Source organism: Lissotriton helveticus, chromosome 1_1 (assembly GCF_964261635.1).
Source record: "Lissotriton helveticus chromosome 1_1, aLisHel1.1, whole genome shotgun sequence".
In the NCBI taxonomy this organism is placed as follows: Eukaryota; Metazoa; Chordata; class Amphibia; order Caudata; family Salamandridae; genus Lissotriton; species Lissotriton helveticus.
In genome coordinates, this window is record NC_136057.1 from 350,479,816 (window position 1) to 350,498,727 (window position 18,912).

At 41.4% G+C, this 18,912-nt stretch overlaps 1 protein-coding gene across 1 annotated transcript in view; it reads right to left on the minus strand.

Annotated features, from left to right (window-relative positions):
* Positions 1–8,690: 8,690 nt before the first annotated feature.
* The window catches only part of DUSP16 (dual specificity phosphatase 16), a 359,160-nt gene continuing 348,938 nt past the window's right edge, over positions 8,691–18,912 (minus strand). The window contains exons 6-7 of the mRNA XM_078673542.1: positions 18,363–18,486; positions 8,691–11,622 (exon numbers count right to left, since the gene is read on the minus strand). Of these exons, the coding sequence (XP_078529668.1) occupies positions 10,464–11,622; positions 18,363–18,486 (1,283 nt within the window). The 3' untranslated portion in view covers positions 8,691–10,463. The remainder of the gene's footprint in view (positions 11,623–18,362; positions 18,487–18,912) is intronic.

An 18,912-nucleotide genomic window follows, 5' to 3' on the forward strand; every position in this document is an offset into this window, starting at 1 on the left:
TATACTATACCAAAATGAGGTGTAGTGTGAAGAGAGTCCAGCGGATTCCCAGAGGTTTTGCAGAGACTAAAGTAGATAATACTAATGCTTTCTTTTGTGGCATTGTGGGCAAGCAGTTAGGCTGATCAGAGGGCAGTGTTAAGCATTTGTTATACACACAGTGGCAATAAATGAGACACAATAAATAAATACTAGTTTATAAAAAGAGTACTTGGTTATATTTATTTTGCAGAACCACAGAACTGCATCATAAGTAAATACATTTTTCTAAAGAAATACTTTTCAGTTTAAAAAATGGACCTATGGGAGGAAGAAAACATTCAGCATTCATAGGGATAACATTGACTTACAAGACCAGTCTTCGGAATTTAAGGGAAGTAAGTATAGGCCAAGGTTCCGTTCATCATCGACAGTACACCACCAGCTGCACAGGGGAGGACAGGTGCAGGGTGCAAGTTGGAGGTCCGGCACCCAATACAAATGAATGGGGATTGGGGGCAATCCATCAGAGGCTCCTTGCAGATGAGTAGCAGTGGCTGGGGGGGCCTGCCTCCAGGGGTTCAAGCAAGCACTGGATGGGAGCCAAGGCACTACCAACACTGCACCACCAGTGACACAGGGGCGACCAGTGTAGGGTCCCAACATCATTGCTATGCATTGGGCTCGTGATGGAGAAAGCCAAAATCGGAAACAGGCTTAGGCCAGGAGGCCTGTTGAAGGGAGCTAAAAGTTGCAGCGGTAAGTGTCCAACCCAAGTACTTACTAGGTCTTCCCTGGTCACTTACAATATCCAGGAATCAACAAGGATATAATTCCAAAAATATTGAACGAATTTACACCAGCAGCTACCGCTCTACCAAATTTGTTGTAATTCAGTTCTGTAGTTCGCGCTGTAGTCGTGTTCAAAATCCCGATGGGAAATTGCATTAGAAATTTACCCCTTCCCCCTTTTTTTCCTCTGTCCCCGCTTGACGGATCACTCTAAAACTTTCCATGCAGAACCACACCTACTGGGCCACTTTTTTGGAAACATTTGTGAAGATTTGTCAAACGGAACCAAACGCAAGTCAAAAAACGCTATTCCTATGGAAACTAGGTCCCAACAATAACCACCTAATGGCAACTGCCAATAGGTTGGTTATATTTTCATATATATTATATATTTTTGTTTATTTATTTGATCAATGAATCTCTCTCCACAGAAAAGAATTAGTCTCACTCCCGAACTGGCAGTGGATTCCTTTAATTATTTAAATAATTAGCAATCCTGATAAGTTTCGATCTTAATGACCTTGTTCACAGGTGAAGCCTTGGCAGTCCAATATCTATGATGGGGACCATTGGTTAGCTTGCATGTTTATATCGTTTTTGCCCTCTAGTGGACCACCCAGATGGGTTTACAGATCAAGTCAATTGCCCCAAAAACAAGTTTCTCACATAGTTACTTGCTTGTCCTGGGTGGGCAATTACGGCACTCTCACTGGTGGTGCTTTCTCTGCAACAGAACCATGCCACTAAATATCCAATTAATCTCTCAACACAGGAAAGAATGAGTCGCACTTGTGAACTAGAAGTGTATTCCCTTAAATTTTTTTAACAGCATCAGCAACCCTGACATGTTTCAATCCTAATGACCTTGTTTACAGGTCAAGCCTTAGCAGTCCAATATCTCTGATGGAGATCATTGGTGAGTTTACATGTTTGTATAGTTTTTGCCCTCTAGTGGACCACTCAGATGGGTTTATAGATCAAATGCATGCTGGAACTGGTAGTCTCCAAACAGTTTCTTTACAGCCTGCCAGTGGGTTATACCATGACTGCATTTTCTCCTCATCTATTGAATTGTTGCAACCACCGCCATCAATCGTTCTGTTACAGTTCTATTTTTGAGGCTGCATGGACCCATTGCCACAGCAACCCGCGGCGCCGGCCATTGCTTAAAAACATGTCTATCACGTAGTCACTTGCTGGTCCTGGGTGAGCAATTACAGCACTCTCACTGGGGTGCGTACTCTGCAGCAGAACCACGCTGTTAAATATCCAATTAATCTCTCTCCACAAGAAGTAATGAGTCACACTCCCAAACTGGCATTATACTGAATTATGTAACAGCATCGTAAATCCTGATGCGTTTCGGTCTTGCTGACCTTGTTCACAGGTGAAGCCTTGGCAGTCCAACTCTGATGGGGACCATTGGTTAGTTTGCATGTTTATATAGTTTTTGCCCTCTAGTGGACCACTCAGTATGAGGCAGGCTTTGGTAGGAACAGACAAACTTGTGATAACATTAGATTGGCCCTCAACGTGGTTGATGAAGCACAGGTTACTGGAAAGGAGGTACTCTTTCTCTTCTTTCATGCGGAGAAGGCCTTCGACCACGTAGACTAGTTATTCTTGGCGAATACTCTTAACAAGACAACTGTGACCTCCGCTGAAAACATTTATACTGGCTAATTATGCCTGTCCCTCGACGAAGCTTCAAATACATTTTCACCTCTCTTGACTCGATCCCCCAAATAAGGGTAATTCAGCAGGGCAGCCCCTTTTCGCCTTGATCGTATCCCTCGCGAAGGAACCCCTGAATGACAGGATTATGGCTAACCCACTGATTACGGTGTCCCAACTAACCTAGGAAAGCAGAAGCTGGTGCTTTTTTAAGGTGATGTTTTATATTTTTGACAACCCCTGCGAGTTCATGACTGCCAGTCTTAGAAGAGCTGGAGAATATCCAACTCGTGGCTAGTTTCTGGGTGAACTGTGATAATTCCATGACAATGGGAAGGGAGTGGGCTGCAGTATTTTTTTTTAAGTGCTGACTGCAGAAAACTAACTATGTGTTTTATCGCTATCTGTACCTGGGATTTGAAAATGTAAAAAAAAAAAAAGCTGTTTAAAAAAAACCCAGAACAGAACATCTTGTGTTCCCTACAGTGCAGGTGTGGAACCGAAGCATTCACACTGAATTTGATGGTCAGGGATCTGTCATATGTTGGAGTCCAGTATATAGAACATCCATATGGCAAAATGGATGAAGGCACTTGATAAACAGTGCAACACTTTGCAAGTGGTAATGGAAACAATGTGAAAGAAGAAATGTGTGAAGTGGACAACAATTTTTCAGGCTGGAGAACCTGGAGGAATGACAGTCTTATAGATCGTACCAAAGGTTCTAGCTAGGTGGTGGCCTCTGATGAAAATGTGTTCATCTGGAGTACTAGAGAAGCTGGAAGTTTCTGGTTAAAGACAAATCAGGGTTCGATAACATATTACCCCTTCCCAAAAACTGAATAATAGGATACTTTTTACATGGAGATGTTTACCCGGGACAATTAGAACATGTAATCTATTATCTTGCAATTATAACCATACTGTAAATAAAAACTAGGTCAAAACTTCACATCTAAATTATTGAAGGACATGTTGTTACTCCGACAGACCTCCTTTTAACAACTTTATAGGTTAGGGGGAGCCCCAAGAGGTCTCAGCGGGTCGCAGGTTCCATGCCTGTAAGTTTCAGGTGAAATCTACTGCAAGTGGCCATGGCGGATTCCCTTCCGCAAACTCACAATTAGTTCACACTAAAATGTGTCTATCAGTTGAAACGAGAGCCGAAATCAATGCTACAGTTCAATTATCTTGCATTAAAGACTTCCTCTGCATGTCTAATATCAGCATCGATTTCCCAAACCCTAATCTGGATCTGGGCATGAACGACTTTTTAGGCAGAGGGTGGTCTCCAAAGAAGCCAAAAACCAAGGGCAAGGGGATTCCCGTGCAAATAAAGAGTAACGGATATTTAAAATAAGAAATGATAATTATGCGTGGCCCAACATTTCCGACATGCAACACAGGCTAAAACAAAGAAGGAGAATTAAGACTAGATATTAGAAGTTCATCCGAACATGCAAGAAAAAAACAGACCATCAGATGCAAAGGAGAGAACAGGGTACACTTCAGCTTCATTCATTTGCATTCAGGAAATATCTGCAATCAACCATCACATTCCATATCTTTATGTTACTTATGACAAATACACATATTACTTTCTTAAATGCAGCCAACTGTGATGGCACCAATCTGTCAATGCAGGGCTAGAAGGACATCCTCCGCCCATCACAACATGGCAAGAACCTACAAGACTCCACTAACTCCAAGCCAATGACTCTCCTGCTGGTTTTGGTTTGCGGGGGAAATGGGCGGGACAGGCTGAGACTTGCGCATTATTTATGCCGGTTGAACAGTCTGTAAAACTAGAAAAATTGCGACCTCTCAGTGTAATTTACATATCATTTGTTTGCAGAGTAAACTTTAACATTTGTTTTTCCATATTTTTACCCAGAGGAGAACCTCGGTTGCTTCAGTTTGAATTTAAGCTTCAACATTAAACAGATATTTGCCTCTTCAAAAGATTAACAGCAAACTGAAAACATGGTATTAATCCCTCCCCTTACTAATGCATTTATCCCAATCCATTAATTTGCTTCTTCATATTGCTCTTAATGGGCAGTGTCTCTAAATTATTGTTAAAAAGGGACTGTAAACCCTTCTACTTATAATTTTGTTTCAAAAATGGTGCTTTGAAGCCAAAATGTGTTCTAGGAGCTGTACCTTCCAAGGCAAAGCACCTAGGACACGGAAATATCCAACACATCTGCATAATGAACAGGGAAGGTGATCGCAACAGCCAATTTTAAGAGCTTATAACCGTATCGACCTGCTTTATGAGAAAGATAGAAATGTGCCCCCAGAACAAAACAGTACTGTTACAAATCACATAAAGATTAATAAGCTATCGACTGACATCGCCAAAGTATAAACTGAGAACCAACAAAAATCTTTGGCCCAAAAGAAGCCTTCTTTTTATCCTTTGTCTCGGAGACAGGACTAAGCTTAACCAGTAACTTATAACCTCATAGTTCCATCGTACACGCACCTCCTCTATAGGGGCCTCACCAGCAAGGTGGGAGTGGGAAGGTATTTTTCAACTCCGATTCAGGTGGAGCGGGGGACAAGACATGGCTGCACCCTGTCCCCCCTCCTCTTTGCCTTGGCGGTGGAACCCTTGGCCATAAGGCTGAGGCAAGGGGGGGGAAGCCTGGGGCATTCCAATTGCGGACACGATACACAGCGTATTGTTGTACGCCGACGACCTCCTGATATATGTGAAGGATATTACCAGTGATCTAACGCTGATCTGGGCAATCTTAAAAAGCTTTGCAGAAGTCTCAGAACTGGGGCAAATAGACGGTCTTTCCTCTTAGCCCACACCTAGCCCCCTCGGTGATAAGGATTGGAGCGCAAAATCTCGAGTGGAGCGTAGCGGCACCTCGATATCTGGGGGTGAGACTGTACCATTCACCCGAGAACCTGTATGAAGGGAACCACCACAAAACATTAGCTGGGCTATGGGCGTCAGTTTCCTTTTGGAAAACCTTACCCTTGGCCCCCATAGGACGTGTGACTCTGGCTAAGATGATTATGGTTCCTAGACTGTTATATTCGTTCGCTAATATTCCAGTGATACCGCCTCACTCCTTTTTTCGCGAATTAGAAACACTGCTTGAGACGTTGATATGGGGTGGCGGCAGGCACAGAGTAGCCCTCCGTTGAGGCTCGTTTCCTGGCAGCGCAACTTCAATGGTCCTCATTGGACAGCGGAACAGCATTTGGAAGAAACTTCTACTGACGAGGGTCGGATATCACTCCCGGTTATTCGGAGACTGTTGATGCCAGGTACCAGGCCATCGCGTACACACCCCTTTCAGGTATCGATTGTCCGCAAATGTATGATGCACATACATCGTATGTCAAAGGGTCATCCCCTCTATTCTCCGCTGCTCCCCTTAGTAACTTTCCCGCTTGAGGAGAACTATTATACCTCAGGAGCCCTCAGGATTTGGCCAGAGTGTGAGGTGACGGAGGTGGAATCCTTGTTTGAAGATGGGCAACTGAAAACATACGGCCAAATGATGGACAACTACGGTCTTCCTCTGGGGCAATTTCTGGTACATAGGCGGTTAGTTGAAAGCGCCCGTCAGTGCTGGGACCTCAAGGAGGGGGAACCACCGACACACCTGGTTTTACATACAATCTTACGAATGGGGGTGGGCAGGCATTTGGTCACATGGCATTACAGGGCGATAAGGGAACTGATCACGACCCCTTTACACACCCTACGGCAGAGGTGGGAGGACGAGATAGGGAGAGTGCTTAATGACAAGGAGTGGGAAAAGGCTTTGGAATACCCCAAAAGGGTTTCGAGAAATGCACGCTTCAAAAACATACAATTTAACATTCAGTTTCACCGATTCTACCCGGATACGCATTTCACCTGCCCCAGGGGCCACATACCTAAGGCGAACTTCAAACACATGTTTTGGGACTGTCCCATAATCCAATCTTTTTGGGGTAAGGTCCATCAGGTGCTAGGGGCGACGGTTCATCTCACGGAGGTAGACACATGGGAGGCATGTTCCCTGGGGATCTTCCGTAGGCGGAAGACAGAAGGTACAGTACAGATTTGCGTCCCTACTCATACTTCTGGCGAAATGGGGCATAGCCATGCACTGGAGGGCTCCGGCAGGGCCCCCGGAAGCAGCCTGGATAGGCGCAGTTAAAAAATGGGGGGCGGCAGAAGAAGAAACGATGAGGGATGAAGAAGTGAAGGGGATTCGCAAACACCCCATCTTCATGGAATGGGCGCACCTCATGTTCCAATTTACACAGGAAACGACACAACATGGCTCCCCCGGAGCTACCCAATCTCCATCTCTAACCCCACCCCTGTCCCCGATGACACAAATCCGTGCTGGCACGCCATAGAGGGGGGAGGAGGAGGGCCGGCCATAATGTTCGATCTTCATGGACAGGAACTATAACCCGGAATTGGGGAGATAACACCCCCAGGAAGCAACACTCCTTGATCCACCGATGGCACAGAAGCCCCATAACTGAACTGCGACCCCCTGAGAGATAGACGAATACCACGACCCCCCTTTTTTCATCCCCTTTCTCCCCCAGTTCGTTCACCCCCCCTGATACCTAAAGCGGTAGTTCACATGTATTGGGAACACAAGTAGGGGTATTTACTACAGAAGTGTATGGAGTTAGAGTGGGGGACTAAGTATCCTTCCGCGTTCTCGTGGAAACCCACCTAAACAGGCACTGGACAATGGTTAATCCGCTAACGGACGTGCTAGTCTACTGGGGATGTAGTATCCAAGTCCATATGCTATCTTTGGATGGAGTTATATGACATAAGGCAGGATGGATGTTTGGTAGTATGTTGCAGTGGACAGTCAGCCTGTTTTTTCTTTTTCTTCTTTCCTATGTTCATGTATTAATGCAAAACGTATAACAGTGTACTATGCAAAGAAAAACTCCCAATAAAGAAATGTAAACAAAAAAAAACGTATAGTTCCATCTTTAAACACTGCTTAGCTTGTCCAATGGAAGCCAGACATACCCCAAAAGGAGAGTACACCTGTAAACAAACTTGCTTTAAACACTGAGAACTTATGCACTCTATATGTGCACGATTTACATACATTTTGGAAAAGTAGGAAGATTCTGCAGTCCTCTTGCTTCAGCGGAATGAAATGTACTTCTTAGAAGCCATCTTGATGTAGTTGCTAGATCAGGCATAATCTATGGCTGTTTTATTAATTCAGTGACTAGGGATGAATCATCTGTTTGCTATATTGGAAAAGAGTCCTGTTGCTAAGTCACCTTTGATTGCTATAAGAAGCACTCATTTAAATACATTCAAAAAGATTCATGAGTGAGAAAAGAAAAAAGATAGAGGTGGAACAAATTAAGTTTTCTTTCGAAGCATGTTGAATAGTGTGAAGCGCAGAGGCAACCGAGTGGGGGTGCTGCTCAAACCAGTTTCACTAAATTTAAAGAAAGAGGGATAAACAGACAATGACGTTCATTCTAATACCGTTCATTCTAATACCGACCAAAGACCTGTAGTCCTTCCTTAAAACAGAAGTGAATGCAATCACATCAGCGGACATCTATCAGCCAATTATTAAGCTTCATGAAATATGGTCTAGTGAAAAATGCCTGTGCTGGCGTCAGATCAGTATCTTAGCTGCTGGGAAAGTTTTATCCCCATGAACAAAAGGACTACTATCAGATAGCCAACAAATATTCTCCACCACACAGCAAGGACAAAAGAAATACAAATAATCTAAAATTTGTACTTCACTCATGATATGTTTGGAATACCACCTTCTCCTTTGATGTAGCTTGAGCTCAGCTGGAAACTGGAGAACTAAACAATTATATTTTTTTTCTTTAATCGAATCACAGTATGACATTTTAACAGGGAAGATACAATGGTGGGAAAAGTAATTATTATTAATGGAAGGAGCCAATAAGGAAATGTATACTTCCAAGACAGTTGCCGGAGAGGTTTTTCATTAAGCGTTAGATAATTGAAGATGTAGTAACATTTTAGATTCTGAAATGTGGCCTGAATAGCAAAAATGTTAAGTAATATGCACTGCTTAAGTACAAGGCTGGATAATATTGAAGATCAAAAACTGAAAGGTTCTACTTGAAAGAAATTAAGTAGACTATTAAATGATTCCTGAGAATAATTCGGAGCATTGTTAACATCAAAGACTTGTTAGATCTACTCAGATTGGCTTTGCACCAGAGATGATACACATTGATACCAAGGATTGTTGACTGAGAAACAAGGGTTTATTAGATAATGGTCTGACTTGCTCAGACTTTCCTAGGTTCCACCTTACCTTAAGTAAACCACAATACACCCACTGAACCAATTTTGCTACTTTTATTTTTACATTTCTAAATGAAGGTATGCCAAGCTGTCACCAAGTTCAACGTAACTGTAAAACTTGTTTTAATAAATTTTTATTAAGTGTTGAGTCCAACATAGAAGTAAAATCTTAACCTAGACAAATGTTGAACATATTCACATATTACGTATTTTGGGTGAATTGTGGGCGAGTCCGAGCTGGGTGCTAGATAAGCTGGCCTACTTTCATAACTAGATCTCATAAGAAAGGATTTAAGAGTTGACATAATCAGTTGACAATACACAAATCAACAAAGGGTGACCCAAGGCTAGCATGTTTGGCACTGAATTTAGGTCTTAGAAAAGTGGCACTGAAGAGAACAGTAGACCCCAGATGGCTTTGTGATTTTGTACACTACAGTACACATTGGCCATTTCATCTGGGTGTAAGGCGGTCACACTACTGTTCGGAGTTGGTTTTGATTTAGGAATAAAAAGGAGCCAGAACGGCCACCTCGATCTTCTGAGTCATGTTGTGGTTCACCAGTGTAGCAGCCACAATGGATCAACTGAAGGGTGGAGGAGAAACACAGGCTCTGGCAAACATATACAATATTCTTATCTGTACACAAACAAATACTCGGGATGCAAATCAAATGATGCAGGACTTTGTGTTAAGCACCGATATTTCCACTTTGAATGTTTAGACACAAAGCACAAACAGTAGGAATGCATTTTCAAAAGTCATGTACATTTTACCACCTCCCTAGAAGTTGTGGTGATGTAACAAAGGGGGTGACAGTCCTTTGCTATGCATTACCCATTGAATGATGTTTAAGAGGGTCAGTTAGATTCCCCTCAGTAAATGATCATTGTTACAGTAAGGACACTTAATTGGACAGCAAGCCTTTCATTCCCTCCAACAAGCACCGAATTTCATACATATCACAAGATTCCCACCCGCAGATGGCGACGGCTTTATAGCAGCACTACACGAAAAATAAACGTGAAAACATTCTGCTTACTGAAAAATAAAGATTGTTTATGAATATTTATAGAACGTCAGGTCGAAGCCTCACTCTTATTTCCATTACTAACATCACTTTGTTCTTCTAAAGCCCCACCCCACTAGCGGACAACAACATGGTCTACAGCTTCTTCCAGATATGTTCTTCCATACAAAAATACACTGGTTTGGGATAGACACTGCGTTAACTCCATTATCCAAACAAATCGTTTAACCACAGAGATGCTTCAAACATTGTTTCAACTTTCTGAATCCAATTACTAGTAGGCCCTGCTCCCTAATTAGATTAATGTCTGTGTTAAGGTGCAACGCATACAGAGCGGCTTGCAGATTGGTACATCAATTTCTGCCACAGGTAGATTGACTTAACTGCAGTACCAGTTTCTGGTTTGTGGAGAGTTTACTTCAAAACAAAACAATCGCTCCTCTTTCATGAATCAAAACGTATGTGCAATTTAATATCATGCATTTTCCCATAGGGTGGGGGAAGGAAGGGGTACGGGTAGGAGAGGGGAAATTAACTTTTCGTATTTCTCCCAAGTGCAGCTGGTACAGTCCATTACTGTACAATACAATCCTTGTTATGTTCGTTAAAATCCTTCTGAAAAAAGTACTTTAATCGTTATTTCAGATTAACTGGGAAGTGTTTTTTTCTTCAACTATTTTTCAAGATACTTCAATAATCTCAATGCTGCCAGAGAAACTGGACTGACTACCAACTTTACCAAGCTCCTCCCGGGACAGGGTATCGGACATGGTGTCCCCAAATTCCATCTGGCAGCTTCTTCTCTTGAACTGCTTCTCAAAGGAACTTTCCTCATGCCAGCTTCGCCTTGAGTCACCACGGTCGCTTGTCTTCTGCCTCCGGCGCACAGCGCTGGCAGGCTCACTTCCAGTTGCTAGCTGGCCGCAGCTGTAGGTGGAGTAAGTGGCACTACTACTGCCTCCATAGATGGCAGAGGCAGAATAGAAATGGGAAGTTTCTGTGGCGAAATACCAGCTGTTTGTCACAGAGGTGGTGGATGTTTGTGGAGTAAGGATGTCAGAGTGCCAACCCTTGAGGCCCAACCCTGCAGCGGACTTGGCCAAATGCTGCTGGCTCGTGGAAAGGCCAAAGAGGAAATTGGTTTTGTAGCTGTCCTCCATACTGCCGCTACGGTGCAAAGGGTGCAGCAGTGACTTGAGTGTCTGACTGGTGTTTCTGCTCGAATGCGTTCGGCTGCTCTTGCTCTCCATTGAATGGATGTTGGGGGGTTTCTCAACTGTTCCGGCCACTTCTTTGTCAGGGCTAGGCTCTGGGGTCTGCTCTGAGACTTCCTGGACTGGTGAAAACTGGCTTGGCTTGCTGGTGACATCTAAACTCATGGATGGTTTGTAGCACTCTGGATTTTCTTCTGAAGAGGCTGTCCCTGCCGCACCATGAACAGTGGAATATGGCACAGCTTTGATGTCCAACGAAAAAGATCGTTTAAGTCTATTGCTGTCTCCTAACCAGTCACTTGAAGACACATGCAGGCCGTTGATGCCCTGAAGCAACGGGGCAGTTTCGGTAGTCACTGGCTGTGGGATAGCTACAGTAGTAGCCACAGTGTTCTCCCCAATCTCAGAGGTAGAGGCAGCAGAAAGGAGATTGGCAGCAGGTCCCCCACTGTGTCTGCTTTCCATGGCACATGTATTCTCACTTGCTTTTTCCATATGGAGCAGCTTCAACTTGCTTATTGCAACAGTTTGCCCGGTCTGGGACTTGATCTTCTTCTCAAAGTCAAGAAGCTGGCCCAGAAAGTTAAAATTTGGTGAAATAGTAGGTCGTTTCTCTTTCACAAACCTGCAAAATGCAAAAGATATTTATTAGACGAAAAGAAGTCTGAGTCTTACAACAAAACCAATAAACGCATCTACATTTTAAAACATGGTTTCAACTCTTACAGTGACAAACTATCACCAGAAAAAGGAGAGAGAATAAAATAGAGTTGCCTTTATGGTCACTATAGTGTCCTACCTTATCTTTGGCTGGCAACCTGTTGGAAAATAACAGTACTAGAAACGTCTGACTCAGTTAATAAACCAAAGCTTGGGAGCAGTTGCCACAAATCCACTTTGACTTCTCTTGCTTCCCAACTGATTGGAACAGTTTACAAAACAGAATGATTAAGGTCGAAAAGCAGACCATCTTTGATGGCAAGGATCCAGGCAAGTAAAATGCTTCCAGACCATATAGTGCATTTGTTCAATAGGTTGCATCTGAAGATGAAGAACAAGGCCACTGAGAGAGGTCAATACAATCACTGTGTTATGACCAATTCAGTTCAAAAGCAATCTAGGCTGCCACCGTTCTTGTAGAGTGTGGAAGGATGCCACCCTGAATGTATGTCTCTACTGTGTAATGCAAAAGGCTATCTTTCCAGCAATAATGAATTTAGTATGAAAGGCTCAACAGGTCTTGGTAGAACTTCAAAATCAAAGTAACCTCTCAATTAAGAATTTTTGCTTCGAAGAATATGTTTGACTGAATCATATTGGAAGGCAAATCTATTTAGTTTGAACATAGGAATATGTTTAGGGTGTGTCCTAAGTAGGGCCGTGCCTGAGAAAACAGTGTTTAGCTGAGAGGAAAAGCCTGGATCTAAATGGTTTTACCATATGAATTAAGGGCTATTAGGAAAGTAGTCTTCCATGAGAGAAGATAGAGGTCTTAACATGCAATAGGCTCAATGAATGTGTATAAAAAGCAAGACAAAACTAAGCGAGAGCATATAAAGAAGCCAACCAAAATGACAGACATATCACATTAGTGAACAAAAAGACTGGTGCATGTCACATAGTGAGTCCTGCCCTCCATTTGATCTTGGCCTAATGAGGACTATGACCGTTCTTTTGAAAATATCTTGAAGAGCAGGCAATCGGCTCACTAATAAAAAATCTTGACTGCTATGTTCTTTAAGCCGGTTTGGCATCGCTTATGAGGAATACCAACAGAAGCCTTTGGGTGACGGAAAGTGAACCAAGAAAAGGTAGATCTTGTGGTCAATCTTTTCAAAACAGACGTGGCCCGCCCATAAATGTGGTCTATTTGACAATCTCTGCAGATCATTAGTAAACAGAATAAGTTGACAACAAGAAAAAGAAAGGATGGTCCCACCATGTCAAAGGACAGCGTGGAAACAGAAACAGCCATGTTCGATGACTTGGATACAGTATCCTTGGTGCAGAACTTTTATGGAACTTATTTTAGGTACAAGAGAAGAAAAGTAGAGCTAGATCGTCCAGTGACAGACCCTAAAAGCTGGTGGCAAACTTTTTTAAATGAAGCTAGAGGAAACCCTTCACAAAGAAATTAGAAACTACTTCAAAGAAGAGTGCCTTTTGGCAGCTCGGAGGTCAAGGTGACATATCAGAAACACATCCCAACCTCATCCTCTTTGACACTAAGTGTCTGCCAAGATCAGCTCCCATATTGGAGTTCAATTTCCTGAACATGGAATTGTTGGCTCAGTCCTCCGCTCTCCAAAACAGATCAAATCCTGGGTGAATGGGCCCAGAAAGCCAAATGACATTTGAACAACATAAACTATATATTGGAGAAAGATTCAAAAGCATTATCCTCCAAGTTATGTATTTTTTAAACCTTTATTTATGAATCTTCAGCACATCAAGAAGTCAATTAACAACCATCCCCTGAAACCAGGGTACACCAGAGAGAAACAGCACTAGTACATTGGCAATTGCATTTGTACATGGATGGCACCCTCATTCTGACAGTTCACAAATCTTCTGGCCCCTGGCTCACCGAAGGTGCTCTCCATCTCCTTTAATACAGAATTTTACACTACCCCAGGGAATGATACTCAATTTCCTATACAGGGAGGAGAGTGAACTAATGAGCAAAGAGACCTACTAATAAGCAAAGATTGAGATGTTTGTGAGGGGCACATATTCACCTAAACTGATTTGCCTGAAATATTTCCCAAGTCCAAAAGAAAGAGAAAGGACAGTGATAGTTGATAACACTCAGGATTAAATGAATGACTCCCTACCTCTTCTACAAGCACTTCATGATGGATAGTATTCATCGCTTGATCAATTCCCTCTTTCAGGGAGATAGGCAAGCATGGACAGATCTAAAACATTTTGACTGCGGTTTTCAATCTCACAAGAGATTACTGGTGTGTATCTGAAGGAAATTGTGTGAGGCGCACATGATTCTTAACTTGGACTTGCACACAGAGTAAAGCAATTACTTCTCCCGAGTTGCATTAAAAGCAGTAAATAAAACTAAAACAAACATCTCAACCTACCTTGGCTTGTTCTTTCTTTACCCAGCGGAGACGGCTACAATCCTATATTCTGAAAAAGCTAGTAAATGTCTACTCCTGTTTATAAAGAGGTAGAAAATTCATTTACCAAATCTATTGTTGCACCTTATTCTGATTGGATTAAAACAGCCTTTAATACCTTTGGAGTGATTCTTTATACTGATGTTACCCTTTCATGATAAGTGGGCTTGTTCAGTACACTTCCCTAGGTAAAGCCTACCTACACGTTACACATAGCCGGGACCTATTTTATCACGAAACATCACAACAAGTGGGCTTGCTGACCGGGTGCAAGCCCACTTAGGCATGAGCCACATACAGCACCAGCCACTATATTGGTGACCTCTCAAACAACCAACTCTTAGAGTCGACAGTGTTCAGTTCAGTAAATCATTATTTCGATGATAACAACCATCATAAAAACACAAGTTATAAAAATTCATTTACATTACAATACTGAACTATATATAAATTTAAAAACAGATACATAGCTAATAAAATTCATATAGAGAGAATACGGATTTTATGTACATCATAGCTTAATCCAGTGTGTTCCGTAGCCTGACAGCGATTTTTAAGAAGCTTATCACAGAACATAAAGTGCGAGTATCGTTTGCTCTTTGTAACAAGAGTAATGCAGCTTTAGCATGACGCAATTTATTCTCTTTTAGTTGACAGTGCACACGGAATGCCGCTGTAATGCTCTGGACTTTCCATGCACGGTCTCCTATAAGCAAGCAGTGCCTCAGACATACCAGGCAGGAGCAATAACCAGGTGAGTGGTGTAACCCACCTCCACCATATACTGTTAAACAAGTGTTCCTTCGCAAAACATAAAATGGTTATACAACTTTATTACCGGTCACAAGACTGATAATCTAATATTAATGGAAACTTGGATGCATAACGAGTTCGGGCCAGACCTATTCCATGATGTTTCAGATAGGTATTAAATCACTATCACATTATTTACGAAGACTTTCTTTCAATGGTCTTCTGGTGTTTGATAGTTTTAGCTCTATGGGGCTCCTTGGTTTTAAAGTTGCCTCATTAGCAACTACCTGCCACCAGGTCCTGCCAATTCATTTAGTCTCCTCACTTCTCCATTTTATTACATCACTCTATATATTGGTACTGACCTCCTGCTCTCTAAATATTTTAATATTATAACAGATTGCTCAAAGCTTTTAAATGATCTTGTCTCTTGGACTCAGGTACAGTTAGTACAGATTTATCTCAGTTTGATAAGTTTCCCAGACATACAAACTTAATCTTTTCTTTTTGTCAAATATCACCTGCTGTGACTTAGTGAAGTTACCATGAATCGATAAGTACACCATATTTATTAAGTGGAACCTCCCCTCCCCCCATTGATTAAGCCTTGTAAAGCTGGCCCAAGATCTCATCAACTGTTTTATTGAGGCACTAGAATCACTTCCAGCTCCTGGCATTAGCGATCATCACCTAAACTTGCAAGCTACGAGACCTGTCTCTCCCAAACCCCATATACTGTAGCCCTCAAACTAATCAAGGCGCATCGCAAGATGCCATTGCCCCCTATTTCATTGATAATCTAGCTCAAGTAAAACAGGAGAGTTAGATTAAGCCTGAAATTTAGACTATCAGGACTTAAATAGGTAGACATAGTCAATAGCTTAATATGCTTACAAAAACATTCAGAAATCAAAAATACCATGTGGCACAGATTAGTTAAGTTGCTAACACTTCCAATGGAATATTTAGTGTCAATCCTTTGGCCAAACCAAGCTGTAGTAAGGCACTTATCGATCCTCAGGAGTTTTGGGATTAGTTGATCAACTTTTTTCACAAGACAACTCAGCATCTCTGTCAATTTATTTGTTGAGCATTCAGTCTCACCAGACAATAACAAAAACAAATCTTTTCCCACACTTCTAACTGATCTAACTGATTCATTATCACCAGGAACACTAACGAGGAGGTGTGTGGGGATGTCCTGAATAACCCACTATACCTTAGTATTCAGATGCAAACAAAATTGCAGTCTTTCCGGGTTATTTTTAGGCAATCCCCTGGGTTTTGGAAAAACTGAATTAAATCCAATAGATCTGAATAGTTTACTAAGTTCCAAATAAAAGGCAAATGCTCTTAAACATGAAAGACACTCTAATGTTATGCATAGGGCGAAAATCAAGAATACATACTCACTTTTCATATTCATTAGTACAAACATTAGAAACATAGGGACAATATTGCACTAAACGAGGGAACAAACTAACAGTGTACGTTCAAGTGATTAAATGTGGAAAAATGGTGACCAACCATGGCACATGAAAAACAAAACAATGGCTGTTAAAATTTAGGAGTACAGCAGGCAGGAGTAAATCAAATACTTTCTTACAGGTTCCCTCTTATAGGGTGGTTTGATAAAAATTTAAACTGAGGATAGTCGACTTGTTCACCCATACAAAGTGCATTTATAGGGTCATCAGGGAATAGCTAATTAGAAAATAGCATCCCTAAATAAGAGGTGAGCCGATGAGAAAAAATTAAATTTTGATGAGGGAAGCAAAAGAAATAACTGGATACATGCCAGGGAGAATCTAGTAGGACAGTGACTATTTGCATAGCCACGTTCTTGTGATTGTGCCAGTAAACATCTTTAAACCAGTGCAACTGCGGTTTCCTTCCCATTTAATCTTGCCGTTTTCTCCAATATGTAACTCATTGGCTATTTAACCACTGATGTACCTAGTTTTCTCCAACACTCTTCTAGTTTCTGATCTATATAAGAATATTCTTCCTTTCACAGACTATCCTAATAGTATCAGTAATTCCCATCTATTTTCACTATTAAAATTTTGAAAAAACATTTCAAGGGCACGTGTCAGAATTTCTTAAAAGTAATTCTAGTGCGGACCTTGCTATGTTGGGCTTCTGTCACCTCCACAGTGCAGTAACAGCTTCAGCCTCAATTTTGGATGATCTTAGATGAAGCGGCAGAGTAAAATTGACTTTGCTGGATCTCATGGTTGCCTTGCAAAATCCTACTGTCCCATTTCTAGGATTCTTTCATAGCCGACAATAGTTTGGTCTAGTTATCCTCAGTCAGGCTGCTCAAGAAATTAAACATTTCACTAGTCACCCATATTTAAAACCACTGTAGCAAGTGCAAAACAGGGATCATCCCTGAACCCTACAATGTTTAAAATGTATTTTGCTCCCTTGGCCGGCCTTACTTGATCTTTCAGCCTGGTGTTCATGTCCAATGAAGTTGGTATTCAACTGATTAATCTATCCGAATAACCCATCTAGAAGCACTCAAAAAATGTTCAAGACTATCTCTTGCTGCTGTGGTTTGTATTTGAAAGACAATACCATGAAATTAACCACCAGGAAAACAGAAATGTTGATAGTGGGAGGCAGCAATATGGTATGGTCGAGTGACTGGTGACTATGAAAACTTGGCACACATCCTGTGCCAGACCCTTGTGTAAGAAACCGGAGGATATATTTTCAATCAGACTCACTCAGAAAAATGTTGTTTGATCTTACTTTTTTCTATTTGAATTCATTTCAGTATATCTTTCTATTAATCCCCGAGGCCTGCTATGAATTACTTTCACAAGGTATCATCCTGTCACAAATGAACTATGGCAAATTCCTTATCTCACAATTTCTACCTTCCCAGCTCGCTAGATTATTAGCCTACATGGACATACAGGATTCTTCCTTTTACAATATTACATTGGTTTCCTAAAACCCAGAAGATCATTTAAAAGAGCCTGCCTCTTCTGCTATATACTCTACCACATGGACAAACATATCTTCAATCTACATTCAGACATTATCTACCTGCCAGGACCCTTAGTTTGGTAATTTCTGCAAAGGGCACAGTTCTTTCTAATCAACAAAGGCTTCAGCAGGCAGCTATGCCTTTTCCTTCTAAGTGGCTAGGGAATGGAAAGCACTCCAATTGCTCCTTTGCCTTCAGGAGGATCATCTGCTTTTCGTGAAGCTCTATGAATTTGGTAATTCTAATACTGATCTAGTGCCTTCAAGTCAAAAGCATATGCTGGACACCACTGAGATGCTCTACAAATGTATTAGTGCAATATTAACCTAACAATATTATTCAATGCTCAACAGTGGGTCTTCTCTGGTTCATCAAGTCCTTCTGTTTTGTTTGGTACTGAGAAAATATTTCAGAAAGGATGTGCATACAGGGGAATCTTCCACACGCTTAATTTCTAAGCCATTTTCTTTTCCTTACCTATATGCTTCATCCAAAGACATGTCCATTCGATTCATGATGTATGCAATAGCAATCGTAGCAGAGCGGGAAATTCCAGCTAAGCAGTGAACTAACACTCTCCCATTGTTGGCTTTTGCTTTCTCTACAACAGAATGAAGCATTTTACTGGCAGAACTATCTCAATGTTACATATATCTTTAATCACACAGTATAATTGAATTCAATAATACTTTGACTAATAGCTGGAATAAATTATGTAGCACAAAGTACATTCACATACTGGGCCTGCACTTAACAAATTACAGTACTAATCTCACACAAGGTATCAGGATGCTGTAAAATGTATTAAATAGAATATCAAAATAATCAGAATACGACAGCATATTACATATACAAAACCTTTGCTTTATATGAAAGGAACACTAAACTCAATTTGTTATCGATATATGGTATGCTATTGTTAGGATTTTTGCCATTCTTTAGGATCCTCTAAATACACTACTTCCTGCTGAAATAATTGCAAAAGAAAAAAAAATACATACAACTATTTTCTTCATATCAAACATGT